Source organism: Pseudonaja textilis, chromosome Z, assembly GCF_049901715.1.
Source record: "Pseudonaja textilis isolate UNSWEBS1 chromosome Z, rPseTex1.2, whole genome shotgun sequence".
Classification (NCBI taxonomy): domain Eukaryota; kingdom Metazoa; phylum Chordata; class Lepidosauria; order Squamata; family Elapidae; genus Pseudonaja; species Pseudonaja textilis.
In genome coordinates this window covers 82,722,392-82,740,796 of record NC_142008.1, presented here as the reverse complement: position 1 = coordinate 82,740,796, position 18,405 = coordinate 82,722,392, and the positions used below count along the sequence as shown (strand labels likewise).

The window sequence follows — 18,405 nt, the reverse complement described above, 5'->3', positions numbered from 1 at the left end:
GTGGCCAGGGTAGGCGTGGTCAGCTTGATATCATTTATGTCAGGGCCATCTGTGATGGCCTGGGTGGGGCTGGGGAGTCCATTGTCTTCAGCTGAGGAAGGCGAGACCAGGGAGAGGGTCAAACCCTTATCCTCCAGAGGAACATCATTGTTCCTCTCAGGCCACACTGAGGACCCCTAGATGGCGTCACAGACTGTCTAGAGCCTTAGGCAGTAGAGGGCAAGTGGCCAGCCCGGTCCTCGAATTCCCAGGGCACCAGGATCGCCCAGCCCAGCCCAACCTGTTTCCCCAAGGGGCTGCCTGGCTGCACTTACCTCCTCCTCGAAGCTGCTGCTGCTGTTCTCGCTCTCCCTGGCCAGGTTGTTCATGATATATGTGGGAGGGCAAAGTGTGTGGGTCAGAGGAAGGCCCATTCCCTCTCTACACAAGGAGACCTGGCTTTGTAACTGTGGGAAGTATACTCCAAAAGGACAGCACCAGAAACCTCGGAAAACAGTGCCAAGAAACTCAGCCAGCCCTTCCCCTTTCAGAAAACCAAGAATCACCAACTGAAAGAGAAAACTCAGAGCAGCCTGCTAACAGAGCTGACAATAGAAAGCCTTCTTTCATTGAAGAATCCCACTTTCTGGCAGTTGCTTCAGAATTCTTTTTTTTTTCAGCATCTGCGGGTTTTTTTCCAGTTGGGAATGAACTCAGGAAATTTCTTCCAACATAACCAAAGGATCCTCAATGATACGATGAGAGAACACCAGGAAAGATCAGGAGAGGATGGCAAAAGGGCAGCAGGGCTGCTGGTGGCCAATACTAAGGCAGGAGTTCCCTCAGATCTCCCTCCCTCTCATTATAATCTCTTCTTTCCTTCTTTCCTTCCTTCTTTTCTTCCTTCCCCTTTTCTTCTTTTTCCTTCCTTGCTATCTTCCTTTCTTCCTTTTCTTTCCTCTTTCTCTTTCTCCTTTCCTGTCCCTTCTTGGATACTGAAATGTAAAAGGGAAAACATATCTCGATGCCTCCTTGCCTTGTAATCAAATGCCACTTTTGTTAGCAGTTTGTTCTGCTAGAACTCTACCAGCGAAACCAGAGCATGTGGCTCTCCCAGGCTCTGTTATCAGCTGAGATAGCCTCCTGCAGACCTCTGCCAGCGAAAATGGAGTGTGTGGCGCTCCCAGGCTCTGTTTTCAGCTGAGAAGGCCTCATATAGCCCTCTACCAGCCAAAATGGAGCATATGTCCCTCCTGGTTTCAGTTTTCAACTGAGACGGCCTCCTGTAGCCCTCTGTCAGCAAAAATGGAGCACAAGGCCATCCTGGATTCCATTTTTGGCTGCAATTGCCTCCTCCAGAACTCTGCCAGTGAAAACAGAGGGTGCGGCCCTCACAGGCTCTGTTTTCGGCTGTGACAGCCTTTTGCAGCCCTCTGCCAATGAAAATAGAGCTCCATTTTGGCTGGCAGAGGCACCGCAGGCCGGTCCTTTGTTGTTTTCAGGGTGGCCTTGGGGCCAAATCTAAGCATTCTGCAGGCCACATCTAGCCCACTGGCCTTGAGCTTGATATCTCTGGTCTAGAACAACATGCTGTGGCCAACTGACCATAGAGAATTATCCATCCAAATATACATTAGCAAGCAATAAGAGGAAGCAGAGCAAATTGAGGCAAGACTATCTCTGGCTAAATTAGAGTTAAGACTGCTGTTGTTGATCCAAAATAAATCAAATAATGAGATAAGTAGCAATGCGAAGGAAGATAAATTAAAACACCAAATAGGAAACATAGGAAGCATACCTAGAGTCAGAGATCTCAAATGTCTATATATAAATGCTCAAAGTTTGGGGAACAAACAGGGTGAAATTATTAATACATAACGGTAGTTATGATATAGTTCCAATTACTGATACTTGGGATGAAACCCATGACTGGAACATACTGATACAAGGATAAACTGTTTAAAAAAAAACCAGACCCCATAAAAGAGGAGGTGGAATTGTACTATATGTAAATAAACCTACTATATTGATATAGAAATGCATGAAACCAAAGATGAAAACCTCCCAGAATGCATATAGCGCTCTCTCTCTCTCTCTCTCTCTATATATATATATATGAATGTATATATAAGAATGACATTGCCATAGGTGTATACTACAGCCACCCAACCAAACAGAAAAAATAGATGTATTGTTTGCTAATCAATTAACAAATATATAGGAGACACACTACAATAGTAATGGGGGGGGGGGCAATTACTCTGACATCAACTGGAAGACTAATTCTGCACCAAGTGACAAATCAAATAGGTTCCTGACTGTTAGGTGATTTATATTCCTAACGGGGAATTACCTCAACACTGACCAACCTACCTGATCACTTTGTTGTCCAAAGGTAAAAGAGGGAAATAGAGGGACAGCCATAATGGACTAAATTCTCACGAACAGAGAAGAAGTGAAAATGCAGGAACCCTGGGTGAGAGTGACTATGTCATATTGGAATTCAATATAATGTAAACACAAGCAATGGAACATAATACCAGAGTCTTAAATTTTAAAAGAGCTGATTTTAATAATCTCAGAGAGAGCTTGTAATTCCTTGGAAGAAAATCCTAAAGGGGAAAACAACTTAAGAAGCTTGGGAAACTATGAAAAATATGATCATATGATTTTAAATTATATCTTTTTCAATAAGAAATACTTCAAAAATAATTTCACCGCATTTATATAGAAAAGTCCTAGATTGCTGGTAAATCAGTTATATTATGCTGGAGATGCATTGAAATTAATGCTTTATTTAAATACGTGTCTCTGCAGTGTTCAAGTTATTACATGTATTAACTTAACTTTGAGATTCAATTTTTAGATATTCATATTATTTTGAAGTTTATCTTTATTACATGGAAATGATATCTGGACAAAAAAATGGATTTTACCTATACTTAAGTTCAGCATTGGAAAAACAACCTGGGTTTCAACTATTGAGTTTGCTGTTCAGAATTCAACTATCCATGATCTACAGAACTGGTTTATCAGCAATTTATGAATCAATAATTTAATCAACATAAATAAGCTATGGCTGATTATAATGAATTATGGCTTCCATCTGTTGAGGTAATTCCCCTTTAGGAGAATGAGCGCATACAGGGAGACGTATTTGAGAAGTGTTCGAATAATACACACACAGTACACAGATACACTGTACAGTAAATGTAGGTTTTTACTTCCAGAAAGGTTTAAGCAAAGTTCAAGATAAGCAGTCCAAAAGTCATTCACAGGTAAATCAGTCAGTTTTTCAATCCAGGGATAATCCAAATATCAAATTCCAGTGTCAAAAACAATTCAGTATCAGACTTACATCAAATCTAGTAATATCAGTCAATTAGGAAAAATGGAGCAAGGGCAATACTTTCCAACAGAAGGAAATATACACTTACACTCTCTTCTGAGACTCAGACTAAACCAACCAGGTTTCTGTCTCCATCTTATGGCCGTTTGAGAAACCACACCTAATTACAATTTTGCATTTTCTTAAAGATATAGTACTAAAATGTTTATCCTGGTTTATATATTTCTAACCCAAATACCTGTTAGGTGACTTATATTCCTAACATCATCCACTGAAATATTCATAGTGCAATCTTATATACTGTATGTTCTAGAATATATGTTGTTTTTGTTTCTTCTTTAACATATTTGTCTTCTTTGTAGAGTGTAGTGTTTTTACTGTTTTTGAATTTAGTTAATACAAAATGGAAGGAAAAAAAGATGCATAAAATAAAATACATACTGTAAATGTGGATTTGTATTACGAAGATTGAAATAGAAAATTGAAACACAATTATAAAAATTTGTAAATTACAAGTATATAATATAGTGATTATATAAACTTTATCAACTCATTAGACCAATAATGGTAATAATCTTTTTAGTATAAGATAATTCTAGTTAGTGAAATTTATTAAGGTTAACAAACATTTTTGGAGTCTAGAGGTCATACATTATTTCACTGTCTACATCATTAATGAATGAAAAGTTACATTTTAATTATTAGGTTAGTAAAAATATTTTTCCATTCCAGTTCATGAAGCCCTGGACTAGATCTTCACAGGCATCCTCAACCCTGTTTTGGATCATCGTACATCACAAATGAACAGAAGAAATATAACTACTGTAATGTCTTGCTAATAGTCTGATTTTCTCTGAAGCAAGTTAAGATACTTTGAATGTACTTACCACATTTAAAACATAGAAATTGCCAGTAAATTGTCACTTACATAGTATGACCACAAATAGTTACGAAATGCGTTTACTTTAAAAGTTATCGTCGTGTTTTGGAAACACATTCTAAGTAGCAAATGAGTACATAAGAATGAAAAGGTTTAGAACGCCAATGTAAGCTATGATTAGATAGCAGGTTATCTGTGTTGCCAAAAACTAGTGGAAAATTCACAAACTCAACTCTTTAATCTTTCCTTATTTTAATAAATATTTTACTTTTTAAAAGTCCCCCGAAAACTTCAACTACAGTTTAACCAAGCGCATGGTGCTCGATGGAGAGGTTACAATTTAGCTACAAAAATCCAAGGAATACCTTCAGAGCTAACAGCAGTAAATAGTAGCACTCCGCCTGCGAAATATATTACAAGAAAACACAGTACAGTGCAGTAACCTGAAAGGGTTATGATACGAAAATCCAATATTCAATCCAAATGACATTTACTTCGTCCATAAAAAGACCGCTTAACTTCAGATTGAGCATGCGTAGAATTGTTCTTCGACTTCATTCGTCAAGGAAGAAATAGACTCGATTTTTACTGGGCCATATGTACGCATGCGCACAGTTTTAAAGGCCTGCAAGATGTCGGCGTTGGGGGATTGTGATTTTTTGGTGAAGCGAGCCCGGGAACTAGTCCAAGGAGACCCGTGGGCCGCCAAGGCTTGGCTTATCACCGCGCGGAGCCTCTATCCTGCCGACTTCAACATTCAGGTTGGTTGGTTGTGCGTTTAGTGTTCAGAACGCCGCCTTTTTACTTGTTTTCTGGTGCTTCGCTTCAGCCGAGCTGCTCCACCGCTTTGCAGAGAACTTTATCTTTACCATTTGGAGGCAAGCATCATTCTTGCCTTTGACGAGAGGCACTTTTCCTTGTGCGAAGGGATAATGTTGAAAAAAAAAAGCTTCCTTTAAAAGACTTTAGTAGAGAAATCCAAGATTGTATTTTTTAAAATATTATTTGGTATTTTTTCATCTGCCTCTCGTAGAAATAAAAACAATTCATACACCTTCAGATTTGAATCTTTGGGGGGGGGGGGGAAGAGGATTGTCAGATTATTGCTTTCATTATTTAAATATTCGTGCTTCCTGCACTAGGAAGAGCAACTGGTTGCCCCCTCTCCTGTTCTTCTGTAGTTCAGGATTAAAAGACATTGAAGGTAGATTTTAAACTCTTGTAAAATAATTCATTCGTATTATTATTGTTAAAATGTAAACTGGAAGATGTAGTCATCCTGATGACCCTTTAATATTTTGTCTCCTTTCTTTCACTCTGCATGGACTAATCTAATCTCTTCCCTTTCATTCATATTCATAAGGAATGGCCTGCACTCCCTTTCAATAATAGAGATGTCTCCTAATTAATAATATAATATAATAATATAAATAATATATTGTTTTTGAGGTCACTTTCCTGCTGAAACGTATTCCCTCGGGGAGAATAGATTTTTAAAAAAAATCAAATGAGAACAGGTTAAACTCTTTTGGATTGTGATCTAAACAAGAGCTAATGATCGTGATCTTTGCCAGAAAAGGATTAAGGTTCCAGAAGAATACATTAGAATAACTGGGCAACATCACTCCTGACAACTAATGCTACAAGAATCATATAAAAATGAAGATATTTACAGCCATGACCTGAATTTAATACATAAAGATTGTGGTGAAATAAGGGGTTGCCTTTCATAAACTTATTTTGAAAGAAAAAAAGTATTATAATATAAAGGAGGTAGGCTTTCATAATAAAATTTGCAAGCATCAACTTTTGACCACCCTATTTTATTCAATTAATGTTTTTCAGTAATCTCATAAAACAGGTGGTTTAGACCCAATTCATAGTAATTGAGAAACTTTGGGGAAATGAAGAAAATGTTATAGTGAACTTGTACAATACCGTAATTTTAATATGATGGAATTAATGGCTGTATTGGTGTTAATGGTTATGTTCTTCATTTTTTTCTCATTTTAGTTATGGTAATATAGAAAAGTATGCAATACCAAGATGCTCAGTGTAGAAATGTTTTTGTCTCTTCACACTTTTGTTTCTTGTTTAATAGTATGAGATGTACTCCATTGAGAAGAATGCAGAACGAACAGCAGCAGCAGGCAGATTGTTATATGACATGTAAGATGTATTTTACTGGATTTTTCCCAAATAAGGATTGAATGGATGGGATAAACTATTTCATCTGTATTTGACCAATTTTATAAGATGAGATACATTGTATTCCTTGCAGATGACCAAGTCCTCTTCTCTGAAATTTAACTCAATATGAGAATAGCTTTATGTGCAATAGCCTTTTATGGTACATGTGGTCCTTGACATATGACCACAATTGAGCCCCAAATTTATGTTGCTAAATGAGACATTAAGTGAATTTTGCCCCATTTTATAACTTTCCTTGCTACAGTTAAGTAATCATTGCAGTTGTTAAGTTGTTAAGTTAGTAACTTGCTTGTTAAGAGAATTTGGCTTCTCCATTGACCTTGTTTGTCAGAAGGTCACAAAAAAGGATCACATGATTCTGGAATATTGCAACTGTTATAAATATGAGTCAATTGCCAACTGTCTGAATTTTGACCACATGATGGTAAACATGAAAAATGATCATGTCACTTTTTTCAGTGTCTGTAATTTTGAACTTTCACTAAATGAACTGTTGTAGGTTGATTACCTGTAATTATAATCAAGTTATGGTTTTTGACGAAAAATACTTTATGGATGCCAATAAGCAGGAATCTAGTGAGATGAATAAAACATTTTAAATATCTGTATGAGTTATATTTCAACCTTTGAAACCTGAGGTACATAATCAAATATTCCATACTGCAGGGGTCTCCAGCCTTGGCAACTTTTACAATATGTGCACTTCAACTCCCAGAATTCCGCAGCATGGCTGGTTGAGGAATTCTGGGAATTGAAGTTCACAAGTCTTAGAGTTGCCAAGGAGACATGTGCCTAATATGTCCCAGTTCTTTGAAAGTGGAATAATAAAAAATTTAACAGAGTTTTCCCAGAGAATGCAGATCTGCCCATAAAGAATATGGGCAGATCTATCTATTAATAGATCTGCCCATATTCTTTATGGGCAGATCTGCATTCTCTGGGATTTATTTGCACTTAGAGTCACTCTGTGAGTGGGGTGGACAATGGGCAAAAAATATTGCTAACAAAGTAGAAATAAATATTCCGTGAAAGTAATAGAGACCAAATGTACCAGGGAGGCAATGTGGCATAAAGAGGCTGTGGGTGGATGCATGGAAAGCCAGAAAGGAAGAAGCCACTTAGACTTAGAGGAGGCAAGCAAAGATGATGAAGGTCAATGGTGGGAGGAAACGATTGTAAATATGGGCTAGCATGAATTTTTATTATGTGACCACAAGGGTGTATTGGTTGTAAGTTCAAGGACTAGTTATAAGTCCAATATTTCAATGCCACCATAACTTCAAATGGTCACAATGATTTGATGTTAAGTAAAGACTACCTGTAATAAATTAATCTGGTAAGATGGACAATCAAGGTAATGAAAGATTTATTTTTGAAGAAAGACATCTAAGTTTATGGAGGTGTGGAACTGAAAGGTATGCAGATAGATTCAAAATGGGAAAAGTGCTTTGGATTCAGCATGTGCGTACTAGTATCTGTTGGAAGTCTTGGTTTATCCATGTTTCTCATGGCACCCATGCAATACCAGATTCCTAGGACCACTCAGTAGCCACCAGAAACAGGCAAGCTTTCTTTTAGCTATCTCTGATAGGTATAACAGGTGCACCCACATTGGATCCAAAGTATGTTTCCTGCTTTGGCTTGGGAAAAATAATTAACATATATATGGCATGGATAGAATTTATCACAATATCTATGAACCATAAATTCAGAATAGATAAAACATTTTTTCTCATACTGTATAATGTATGGAATTTATTAATATATTTTGATGCTTAGATGGCTCTGAAAAAATAGGTAATAGAATTGTTAACTAGATGGCTAAAGACAGAAGAACAGTGTTAAGTAAAGGAATACTGAATAGTTTCTTAGAACCCTTTTAGTAGTCATAGAAGCTTCTGGGCTGATCTTTTTGAAAGAGAGCTTTCATAGAAAAAAAAGTCTAAGCTTTTTTATTACGATTGTTCAATACAAAAATTCGTGCTAGCAAAGAAGTGTCTTGTTCCATTTTATGGCAGTAAGCTGAAATTGTATGCGTTAAGCAAAAAAATTCTTAGAAGAAACTGTTTAAATGATTATATCATGCTGTAGGTCAGTGTTGGCAAACCTTTTTGGCACTACATGCCGGAAACCAGAAGAGCACTTGGTTTCTGCCCAACTGGTCTTCCAGTTTCTGGTGCTCTGAAAAAATAGGTAATAGAATTGTTAACTAGATGGCTAAATAGAACTAGCTTTAAAGACAGAAGAACAGCGTTAAGTAAAGAAATACTGAATAGTTGGCACAAAGACCAGCTGGCCAGTGCGCATGTGCGCGCCGGAAACCAGAAGAGTGCCAATGAAGCATCCCCCCAGCCTGCCACAGAGAACAAGCCAGTACAGCCCTTCACCACTTCTGCCAAAGGAGTGCGACCGCTTCCCAGGCGGTGCACCTCTTTCCGTGGCTCCTGACAAAAGTTCCTCCTGAAACAGGTGCGTAAAAAGGATAAAAAGGGAATCAACACCCTCCTGTCATCTCAGCCATATGTGCAGCGGGGATGCCAAGGAGGTGGCGCACGCCTCCTGTTGCTGAGACACCAGAGGCTTGGTCAGGGCCAGGAAGAATGCAACCCTCCCGATCATGCCATTTTTGCAGGGCGAGGAGCAGGAGTGACCGGCCAACCACCGCAGCTGCTCCACCACTGGCGAGCCAGGCCCTCGGCAGTGTCTCCATGCATGAGGAGCTGCGCTCTCCTCCAGCCCTCCTGAGGCAGTGTGAGAACCACCTCCGCCTCTCCCCCCAGCAGTGGCATGATCTGGCCAGGCGCTCCTGACTGCAGACGATCCCCGCTTTGCAACGCACAGTTCAGGCATCCCTCACTTGGCAACCCAGAGTTGGAGCGCTCTGCAGCCTGCCAGACAGGAGTTCCCCAAGTCCTGGCTCTGGTGGAGAAGCAAGATCCCGACAAGCCCAAATGCAAACCCAAAGCCCTGCATGGAACATGGTGCCCTGGCAACTTGCTGCTGACCAAGCCCAGCTGCTAAGCACACTGTGGAGTTCCCAGCATAGCGGCTGGCGGGGCCCCGGTTCAGCAGCTGGATCGGCACTCTCCCCAAGCTGGGCAACTCGGTTCTTTCCCCAGTGCTGGAATGGTCCATTGGCCACCCAGCTCACACAGACACACCTGTGCCAACTTCCCAGGGTTGTCAGGCAGTGCGGAGAGACCATAAGGAGCTTGGGAGGGGGTGGAAGGATGTGCACGGATTAATCCATGAGGCACTGACAGTATTAAAAAAGTCAAAAGCTATTTTGGTTCTGTCAGTATAGTTTATGAATTGGAATAGTATTTGTTTGTATGGGGCCATAAGAGACAGTTTGGAGTCTGGGCGTGGCTTTGACTTGCAGAACTGTATATAAGAGTTGGTTTGTCCTCTGTAAGCTGGACCTCTGCATCTCTCAACTCTGTAATGATTTGCTTCTATGAATATTGCTTCTGTGTTCCTGATTTTGTATGCTGACTTCTGCTGTATGGTATTGTATATAAAGAATTTTTTCTTATATGGATGAGTTCTGCAGAATTATTTATTTGTGTGCTGGTCGAATGTACTGCAAACTCTTACAGTTTCTAATCCCCCCCCCTTTTATCCTTAACCAATGAATTGTGTCATCTTCATATTGTCCTTTTTCTCTTACTTGTTGGTTTTTGAGCATTGATGCTTTGAATAATTTTTTTTTTCTGTTCCTCAGTATAACTTATATGCTGTTAATATGAACAGTTTGGCAAACCTTTAATAGCATGTTTTTCATAATGAAATTTCAGCTGTTCTTAGTGATTTCAAATAGAAATTTCTCTCCTCCCCTATTCTTTATTTCAGGTTTGTAAATTTTCCAGAGCAACCAGTGGTATGGCGGGAGATTAGTATTATCACATCAGCACTTCGTAATGATGCACAGGATAAGCAAACAGAATTTTTAAAAGGTATAAATTTATTCTAAATTCCTTGGAGAATAGTGTTTACTGGTGTTTTAATGATTTGTAAGAAGCTTTGAGGAAGGTGATGGTAGCTTTCCTTCTAAATTGCACTACCCAATATGATGGGAAGGGATGGGATGGAATGGAATGGAATAGAATAACAGAGTTGGAAGGGACCTTGGAGGTCTTCTAGTCCAACCCCCTGCTCAGGCAGGAAACCCTATACTATTTCAGACATTTCAAATGTTTGTCCAATCTTTTCTTTAAAATTTCCAGTGTTGGAGCATTCACAACTTTTGGAGGCAAGTTGTTCCACTGATTAATTGTTCTAACTGTCAGGAAATTTCTTCTGTGTTGTTTCTTTCCTTGTTTAGTTTCCATCCATTGCTCCTTGTCCTGTCCCGGGTCCTTTGGAGAATACTTTGACTCCCTCTTCTTAGTGGCAACTCCTGAGATATTGGAAAACAGCTTACATGTAACCCCTAGTCCTTCATTTCATTACACTGGCCATACTCAGTTCCAGCAACCGTTCTTTATATTAGGGGCCTTCAGTCCCCTAATCATCTTTGAAGCTCTTCTCTGCACTCTTTATAAAAAGTCTCAACATCTTTTTTATATCACAGCAGCCAAAATTGGATGCAGTATTCCAAGTGTGGTCTTACTATGGTATTATAAAGTGGTATTAATACTTCACATGATCTTAAGTCAATCCCTCTGTTAATGCAGCCTAGAACTGTGTCGGCATTTTTGGCAGCTGCAACACACTGCTGGCTCATATTTAAATGGTTGTTCACTAGGATTCCAAGATCCCTCTTGTAGTTACTACTATTGAGCATGGTACCACCTATACTTTACCTGTGCATTTGGTGTTTCTTGCCTAAATGTAAAGACTTATTTTTTTCACCATTGAATTTCATTTTGTTAGATGGTGCTCAATGTTCAAGTCTGTCAAGATCCTTCTGTATCTTAAGTCTATCTTATGCAGTGTTGGCTATTCCTGCCAGCTTAGTGTCGTCTGCAAATTTGATGAGTTCTTTTCTATCCGTTCGTCCAAATCATCGATGAAGAGTACTGGGCCTAAAATAGAGCCTTGGAGTAGGCCACTACATATTTCCTTCCATGTAAATGTGGTTCCATTGAGGATTACATGTTGAGTGCAGTTGGTCAGTCAGTTACAAATCCATCTGATGGTGATACTGTCTAACCCACCGGTCACCAACTGTTGTCAGTAGACCACTGGGGGTCCGCGAGAAAATTTTGATGGTCCACAGAAAAGTTATTTGTATTTTTTATATTGCACTAAATCAGGGGTCCTCAAACTACAGTCTCTGGGCCAGATAGGTGCAATGGACATTTGTGTTGCTGCAGAGAGTCTCCCCCTTTTGTGAGGGTTGGAGGGTGGCAGAAATTCCAACTTTGAAGTCTGCTTCAGCCTCCTGGTGTGAGGGTTTGGGCGAAGGTTGTGGGGAAGTGCTGGTGGCGAAGAGCCAGAGGGCCTCGTTTTAGCGGGACTACATCATGGCCTGAAACTGGCTGCCCATCTCAGCCCGCTGAGCCTCCAGGCCTTGCACTCCCGCAGGTCTTCTCTCTGCTTGCAAAGCTTATGTAGAGGCTGGCAAGACATCCCTCGATCTAAGTGACATCAAGTTGGCCACGTCCACCCAGTCACATGACCACCTAGCCACGCCTACCCAGCCAGTCATTAGGCAGATCGTATTAGTGGTCTGCGGGATTTAAAATGATGAATTTAGTAAAACTCAATTTCATTGAGGGCCACATCAGGATTGTGTTTGACCTTGGGGGTCTGGAGTGAGTGTGGCCAGGATGGGTGTGGCCAGCTTGACGTCACTCATTTTGGAGGCATCTGTGGTAGCCCTAGCTCTCTGCCAGAGAAAACGGACTCCCAAACTCCATTTTTGGCTGCGATAGCCTTCTGCAATCCTCTGCCAATGAGAATGGAGCTCAGGAGTTCCATTTTTACTGGCAGAGGCACTGCAGGCCAGTCCTTTGTTGTTTTTAGGATCTAAGCACCCAGCGGGCTGGATCTAGCCTCCAGGCCTTGAGTTTGACACCCTGCTCTACATTCATTCATGCTTTGGTTACGTTTTGGGTAAACTGATGTGGATATACTGTGTAGTAGGAATGGCTTCTGAATGAAGACTATCCAGAAGATTCAACTGGTGCAATGAATGGCACATATTGCACGTCTACTCTGCAAGCTATATTGGTTGCCAGTTTGCTTCTGGATCTAGTTTAAGGTGCTGTTTTTGACTTTTAAATCCCTTCCTATTATTATTTGAGGGATTTTCTCTACCCGATTACATTTGCCCATTCCATCAAGTCGGTCAGAAGAGATATGCTGTGAATATCATCTAGAAAAGAGTTTCATCTGGTGGTACCCAGGAGACTGGCTTTTTCTACCCTGGTGCCTGCCCTATGGAACATTATTCCCCTCCCACCAGGTGACATTGGCTCTATCCTTGATAATCTTCTGGAAGTCCCTGAAAACATGGCTCTCTCAGGAGCTTAGGTATCAAAAAGAAATGGTGATCTAATTAGATGGCTGCATTACATTTTTTTTTTCTATTATCTTGTTCTATAATGTTGCTGATATATTTAAAATTTTTATGTGTTTTAATATTTTAATTTTACAATTTTTATTATTTGCCATTTTTCTGCAAGATGGGCAGCTATAAATATGATAAATACATAAATAAATCTGGAAAAAGTACATTCTCTTAGAAGAAACAAAATACTTGAGCTAATATGTCTAAGCTCTTCCTCAAATTTTTATGTCTTTTTTTCTCTTGTGCTCACACCGTACTTTCAGTTTCAATTTTTACCTGTATCCTACCATTTAAAAACATTAGTTCAATATTACTCTCGTTTAGGTTTATTTGAAACTCTTCCTGGCCGAGTTCAATGTGAAATGTTATTAAAAGCTACAGACCAGTGCTTCAATACTTTAGAACGGGCAGAAATGTTACTTTTGCTTTTACGGCGTTTTCCTGAGACTGTGGTTCAGCATGGGGTAAGAGGATGATGATTATATGCTAAATACTTACATATTCTTTAAAATATTGTAAAGCTTCACAAAACAAATGTATGTATTTAAATCAAATTGATCGATAAAAGTACATATTGTGGAGAAAAGGGTCAATTTCTAGCAGCAATAACCAATATTGGGAGCATGAAGTTTGGCCTATTTCCTAATAAAATGTTATTGTCCAAAAGCTTAATTGAGATGATAATATAGTTTTGTGTGCATATTCCTTCCTTTTTACTTTGAAAGTAAGAAGCCCTCAACATATTTAAACAGATACAGGTAGTCCTTGGCTTTCAACCATTGAAAGTCACAATAGCACTGAAAAAAGTGATTAAATAGTTTTTGCAGCATTTCCAAGGTCACACGATTGATATCCAATTGCTTGGCAACTGGCATGAATTTGTGATGGTTGCAGTGGCCTGAGGCCATGTGATCACCATTTGTTATCTTCCTAGATAATCTCAGACAAGCAAAGTCAATAGAGGAAGCTGGATTACTTAACAACCACAGAATTCACTTAATAACTAAGGTGATTCACTTAACAACCATGGCAAAACTCATATAATTAGGCATAACTTATTTAACAATTGCCTTTCTTTGCAACCAAAATTCTGATCCCAATTGTCATAATTGAAGACTACCTGTATTTTTGATTGTGCTGGCCATAGCATGTTAAATAGCTATAGGTTTTGAAGTATTGAGGAAAGAATCATCAGCTTTATTTATGCAATATGTTACAAACAATCTGAAAAAATGTATAAGGAAGAAGAAACAAATTTGATTTTCTTTAAATTTTGCAAAGGTGGGCCTTGGGGAAACATTGTTAGAAGCAGAAAATATTGAAGATCAAGAATCACCTGTTAATTGTTTTAGAAAATTATTTGGTAAGAATACAATTTTGTTCCAAAACTACAAGATATTGCACTGTTTTATATATTGAAGGTTGTAATAATCATAGTTGTGAAATCTTTAAAATATTAGCTTGTATATGAGTTGTGTGAGTAAATTAACAATTATGGATGTCATCTTTTTGCTTTGGTTTATCAACTGACAGTGCAGTTGGAATAAAAAGTAAAATGGGTGTGATGAATATTATTTAAATATTTAGAATCACATTTGGGAAATAGGGAATAATAAGGGCACTTTTAATTTACTTTTTATATTTGAAGCTTCTCTACTCTTTTTTGTATTATGACCTCTTTGGGAACAGGGAATAATCATCCCAATATATTTGTAGTTAAAAAAAAAGTTAAACAAAATTCTACAGGTAGTCCTTAATTTATAGTGTTTATTCAGCAGCTGACATTATGACAGCACTGAACAAATGGTGTAATGGCTGGTCATTGGCATTCTGGTTGTCCCAGTATTTCTAATGGTCACGTGATTGTGCTCTGAGAGTTTGGCAACCCATTTGCACTTATAGAAAATCAGTGAGGAAGCCAGCAGGGAAGACCACAAATTGTTGGAGTAAATCTTCTCCACCCACTCACCTACCATAGGCCTTCTGTGCTCTCACTCACCCCTCATACCTGACCTGGGCCATGCCTTTTGCATACTCTCCCCAACCCATGCTGTGCCTGTGGTGCACTCCCTTGCACCCTCAGGTATCATGCTGCACTTCTCACAACCAATCATATGCTTTCTGACTAGCATTATGCCTTTTGCATACTTTCCCTCTAACCTGTACTTTCACACGTCCCCTCGCACCCTCCCTGATCTGCACCATGCTTCTTGTACATCCTTACACACTTTGATTCTCCCTTGCTCTTGTGTGCCCTCCCCAGCCCATTCCTGCCCAATCTTTCTCCCCTTCCTCCACTTGCCAGCAGGCCTGGGGGTTGCAATTTCCTTCTGGCTTCTTCAGTAACTTTGTTGATGGGGAGCCAGTATGGGGAGCTCACCTAATGATCGTGGGATTTGGTTATTATATAATATGATAATGATATATAATATTGGGATTTTAGGGATTGCTGTTGCTAAGCAATGTGATTTTGCTGTATAATCTCCTTATTTAACAACAGAAATTCCAGGCCAATTGCTGTTGTAAGTTTAAGACTATCGGTAATGTTAAAAATGTAATTGATTGATTTATTGACATTGTAAACCACTCCTCTCCCAATGATTCTGGATGGCTAATTTCAAACATAATTGAACATTTCAGAAAGAGAACATCTGAAATATAATTTTCTTCTTCCTAAGGAAGAGAGTGTCCATTTGTTGCTTAATTTAAGTAAGCTATTTGTTTTAACTGTTGTTAGTAGGACTTTATTTTAAATGATTTGCAAATACCTTGCTTAAAGAATATTGATTTCACTTTGTTATATAATGACATGATGCAGGAAACTGACAAATTTAATTTGATTTCATTATCATTTTTAGTTTGTGATGTTCTACCCTTAATAATTAACAACCCTGATGTGCGACTTCCTTCCACCCTGTTATACAAGTATCTGAATAAAGCTGCAGAATTTTATATTAATTATGTGACTAGACCATCACCAACAGAAAACCAATATCCAGGTAAAAATACTAGAGCAAAATGCACTAATAAAGTAGAAGTGGAAAAGTGGAGAAATTAATATATATCAAAAAGTAGCTTGGTTGATACATCATATGAATATTATTCAAGAATCTTAAAATCTTTAATGAAGCAGTATCGCCATGTTTACATAATCCAGGAAGGACTGATAGATAGAGCGCAAGATGGTTGCGGCAGAGGGGCCTTTACACTGTGGTAATGGCAGCAGTGGCATCCCTTGGGCTGAGGTAGATGCCTGAGGGCAGTGGCAGCTGGCTGAGACTATTCAAGACCTTGGCCATTTACTGGCATGTACTGCTGTGTAGCAGAGGGCAAGAGATTGGGGGTGAGGAAATAAAAGTAGGTGAAGGGAGTTGAAGCTGCCCTGTGGTTGTGACTGCAGTCAGCCTACCAAGATCCCAAATTTTGATCACATGACTAGTGGTGGTGGCTGCAATGGCTGTAACTTCAGGACCAATGGCAAATATTTGTTTAGCACCACCATAATTTTAAGCAGTCACTGAATGAATTGTTCTTAACCAAGGACTACCTATATGTTACTCTCAAAGAAACAAATGATATTGTGGCTTATATGATATCAGTTCCACAGCAGACTAAAATAATATATAGGATTGTACAGTATCTGAATTTCAAGTTAAGTTCTGTTCTTGTTGATTCATGGCAGCAATGAAAATGATTCATATTGTCTTCTTCCTAGTTGCTTTTTCTTTTTTCCATAGTCCTGATATTCCTTTCACAATTTCCATCCAAATCCAAGTCCTGTTCAGCTTCCAAACCAAATCAAGCCTGAACAAACACTCAGTTATAACATTACACTAATTTTAACCTTAATGTTCATGTTATGTGATCCTCCTAGTAAGGGAGATTTGGGAACTGTGATTTATCATGGGGTTATTTTCTATACTTTATTTTGTATTTTTAAAAAATTTATATTGTTGCTCAACCCAGTCTTGATGAATCTGAGCAACTTACAAATATTAAAATCCAGTGTAAAAACAATAAAAAGCAATAAACCCCAGTCCTCTGGCAGCAACATCAATCAAGCCATTTGATGGGCTCCATCCCACTCTAGGGTCCCTAGGCCTGTTGGTAAAACCAGGTTTTTAGAGTCTTGTGAAAGAGTTTCAAAGTGGGGATCAATCCTATCTCCTTGGGGATGATCTACAGAGTGGGAATCATCATAGGATAGGATGGAAACTTTATTTTCACTTTAAATGTATGCTAATCAGCAAAAAATTAAAATGAAATTTCATTGCATTCAGCTCTCAAAAGAACTATTATGCATATACCCACATACACACACACATATGACACAGAGAAACATTACAGCCTAGTTCAAATGTATACATATACATAATGAAAAAAAGAATATTGCGAGTTTACAAGGCGGATGGCATAAGGGAAAAAAGCTGTTACAGAATTTAGTAGTCCTACTATAGATGCTTTGAAATCTCTTCCCAGAGGGGGGTGACAGAAACAGACTGTGAAGTGTGTGTGTGGGGGTTCTAACAATGCTTTGAGCTCTAAGCATATATAGTGCTTATAAGCACTATCCTGAATAACAGGAAGCGAGCTTACTATAATCTTCTCAGCTGTCCTGTAAAAAATGGCCAGGAGAGAAGGACAAAGATGTGCTCTCCTCATCCAATGCAAGAAATGCAACACTGGCTTGCACGCTTCACTGAAGATAACATATGAAGAGACCAAGTCAGATTGTTAGTATCTGCCCCCTGAGATATTTAATAACTACTGACCACTTCCACAGCTGCAGCCCTTCCTGGTCCTACTAGATGAACCCACTTAGGAGAGAGGACTCATAACATTTTTTGCCTGCCAGTCAGGTAGATGTGACGCAGAAAAGATGGCCCTTCAAACAACCTGGTCCCAAGTCATTTCTGGCTTTAAAAGTGACAACCAACACCTTGAATTGGTCCTGGAAGCAAATGCACAGCCAATGCAGCTCCTGCAGGGAGGTGACACATGTGCACATCTAGACCTGCACAAAACCATGTGGGCTGTTGCATTTTGAACCTGTTGAAGCTTCCAGATACTTTTCAAAGGCTGCCATGTGTAGAGTAAGTTTCAGTAGTCAAATGGGAAGTGATTAGGGCATGAGTGTAATTACCATTTCATTTCTCTTTGCCTACTTTATCATCTTCAAATATTGTGATAAAGTGGAAATTTGGATGGTGTCAAGTCTTAGTGTTCATTGGATTTAAACTCTTCAGTAGCCTAGGTAGTTTGTTTTTAACGTTTAATATCTTTTAATTTCTCCTCCCCACCTCCATATAATTGTAATTTCTAATATTAAAACTAGAAACTACAACTATAAGACACAATAAGAAAATCTGCATTCTTTTGAAAAAAATTATCACTGTTGTCTAAAAAGCAAAATAATATATTACATTTAATATAGTCAGGTAATGTAAAAAGAAACTAGATCTTTTTGGA

At 38.9% G+C, this 18,405-nt stretch overlaps 2 protein-coding genes across 5 annotated transcripts in view; one reads left to right on the top strand and one right to left on the bottom strand.

Moving 5' to 3' along the window:
• The window catches only part of CSGALNACT1 (chondroitin sulfate N-acetylgalactosaminyltransferase 1), a 42,608-nt gene extending 37,891 nt beyond the window's left edge, over window positions 1-4,717 (bottom strand). Inside the window, exon 1 of the mRNA XM_087915378.1 lies at window positions 4,574-4,717. The gene's annotated coding sequence lies outside the window, so the exon portion shown is untranslated. The remainder of the gene's footprint in view (window positions 1-4,573) is intronic.
• Window positions 4,718-4,757: 40 nt separating this feature from the next.
• INTS10 (integrator complex subunit 10) overlaps window positions 4,758-18,405 on the top strand; it is a 43,948-nt gene continuing 30,300 nt past the window's right edge. For 2 of the 4 annotated variants that reach the window (XM_087916189.1, XM_087916188.1), the window contains exons 1-6: window positions 4,816-4,969; window positions 6,310-6,377; window positions 10,272-10,375; window positions 13,261-13,400; window positions 14,218-14,299; window positions 15,795-15,935. In XM_087916189.1, coding sequence (XP_087772315.1) covers window positions 4,841-4,969; window positions 6,310-6,377; window positions 10,272-10,375; window positions 13,261-13,400; window positions 14,218-14,299; window positions 15,795-15,935 — 664 coding nt within the window. In that variant the 5' untranslated portion in view covers window positions 4,816-4,840. Of the gene's footprint in view, window positions 4,970-6,309; window positions 6,378-10,271; window positions 10,376-13,260; window positions 13,401-14,217; window positions 14,300-15,794; window positions 15,936-18,405 lie in introns of all 4 variants that reach the window. The other 2 variants (XM_026717365.2, XM_026717366.2) reach the window with 2 other exon arrangements.